The sequence below is a fragment of the Penaeus monodon genome, chromosome 30, assembly GCF_015228065.2.
Source record: "Penaeus monodon isolate SGIC_2016 chromosome 30, NSTDA_Pmon_1, whole genome shotgun sequence".
Taxonomy (NCBI): Eukaryota; Metazoa; Arthropoda; class Malacostraca; order Decapoda; family Penaeidae; genus Penaeus; species Penaeus monodon.
Genome location: NC_051415.1, coordinates 7,090,281 through 7,091,230, shown reverse-complemented (window position 1 = coordinate 7,091,230; position 950 = coordinate 7,090,281). Strand labels below are relative to the sequence as shown.

Genomic DNA, 950 nt, shown 5'->3' with positions numbered 1-950 from the left:
ACCAAACCTAAGCAAGGTCAGTATTTTAAGCGAGGTTAGAATTTCCTTTTGAGTCAGGTCTGTATTTTAAGGGATTTTTTTTTGGGGGGGAGGGGTTGTAAGGTCAGTAGTTTAAGGGAAGTTCGAACTTTCTTTTGAGTAAGGTCTGTATTTTAAGGGAAGTCAGACTTTTTTTTTTAAAGAGTAAGGTCTGTATTTTGAGGGATTTTAGTTTTTTTTTTTTTTTGGGGGGGGGGTTAGATCTATATTTTAAGGGAAGTTTGAACTTTCTTTTGAGTAAGGTCTGTATTTTAAGGGAGGTCAGATTTTTTTTGGGTGTAAGGTCTGTATCTTAAGGGATTTTTTTTAGGGGGGGGATTAGATCTATATTTTAAGGGAAGTTTGAACGTTATTTTGAGTAAAGTCTATATTTTAAAGGAGGTTATAGGAGGTTACGTCAAAACCTGTACGATGCATTCTAAGTAAGGACAATGTTCTAAACAAGTTCAGACCTTCAAAGCAAGGTCATTACTCTCCGCAAGGTAAAATATTCTTAAAATAAGGTCACTGTTCTAGGCAAGATTCAACATTCTTCGAGCAAGGCCAGTATTCCAGGCAAAGCCAAATATTCTTCGACCAAAATAAAAATTTCTTCAAGTAAAAATCGGATTCTAAAGATTCTAAACCTGTGTCAAATTTTCCTCGAGCAGAGGTCAGTTCTTCGAATAAAAGCCAGTTTTCTGAACAAGGTCAAATTCTACTTAAGGCAAGGTTGGTTATCCAGATCAAATTTCATCTCTCAAAGGACAAAAGAACCATGCTGTAAACACGTGCTCGTTTTGGGGTTATCTAATAGGCCTACTTATCGTGCTCGCGTGGGAGGGAATGTGAGGCGCTGTATTTTAGCGTGGGATATTGGCCTCTGAGGGGTCTCTTATCAGATAGAATTGGTTTGATAATTATTGTCATTT

General features: G+C 37.1%; 1 protein-coding gene across 3 annotated transcripts in view; it reads left to right on the top strand.

The window, feature by feature from the left end:
• LOC119592492 (glucose-6-phosphate exchanger SLC37A4-like) overlaps nt 1–950 on the top strand; it is a 17,545-nt gene that overhangs the window by 11,897 nt on the left and 4,698 nt on the right. For all 3 annotated transcript variants that reach the window (XM_037941333.1, XM_037941332.1, XM_037941334.1), the window contains exon 7: nt 1–16. This exon is cut by the window's left edge and continues 107 nt beyond it. In XM_037941333.1, coding sequence (XP_037797261.1) covers nt 1–16 — 16 coding nt within the window. The remainder of the gene's footprint in view (nt 17–950) is intronic.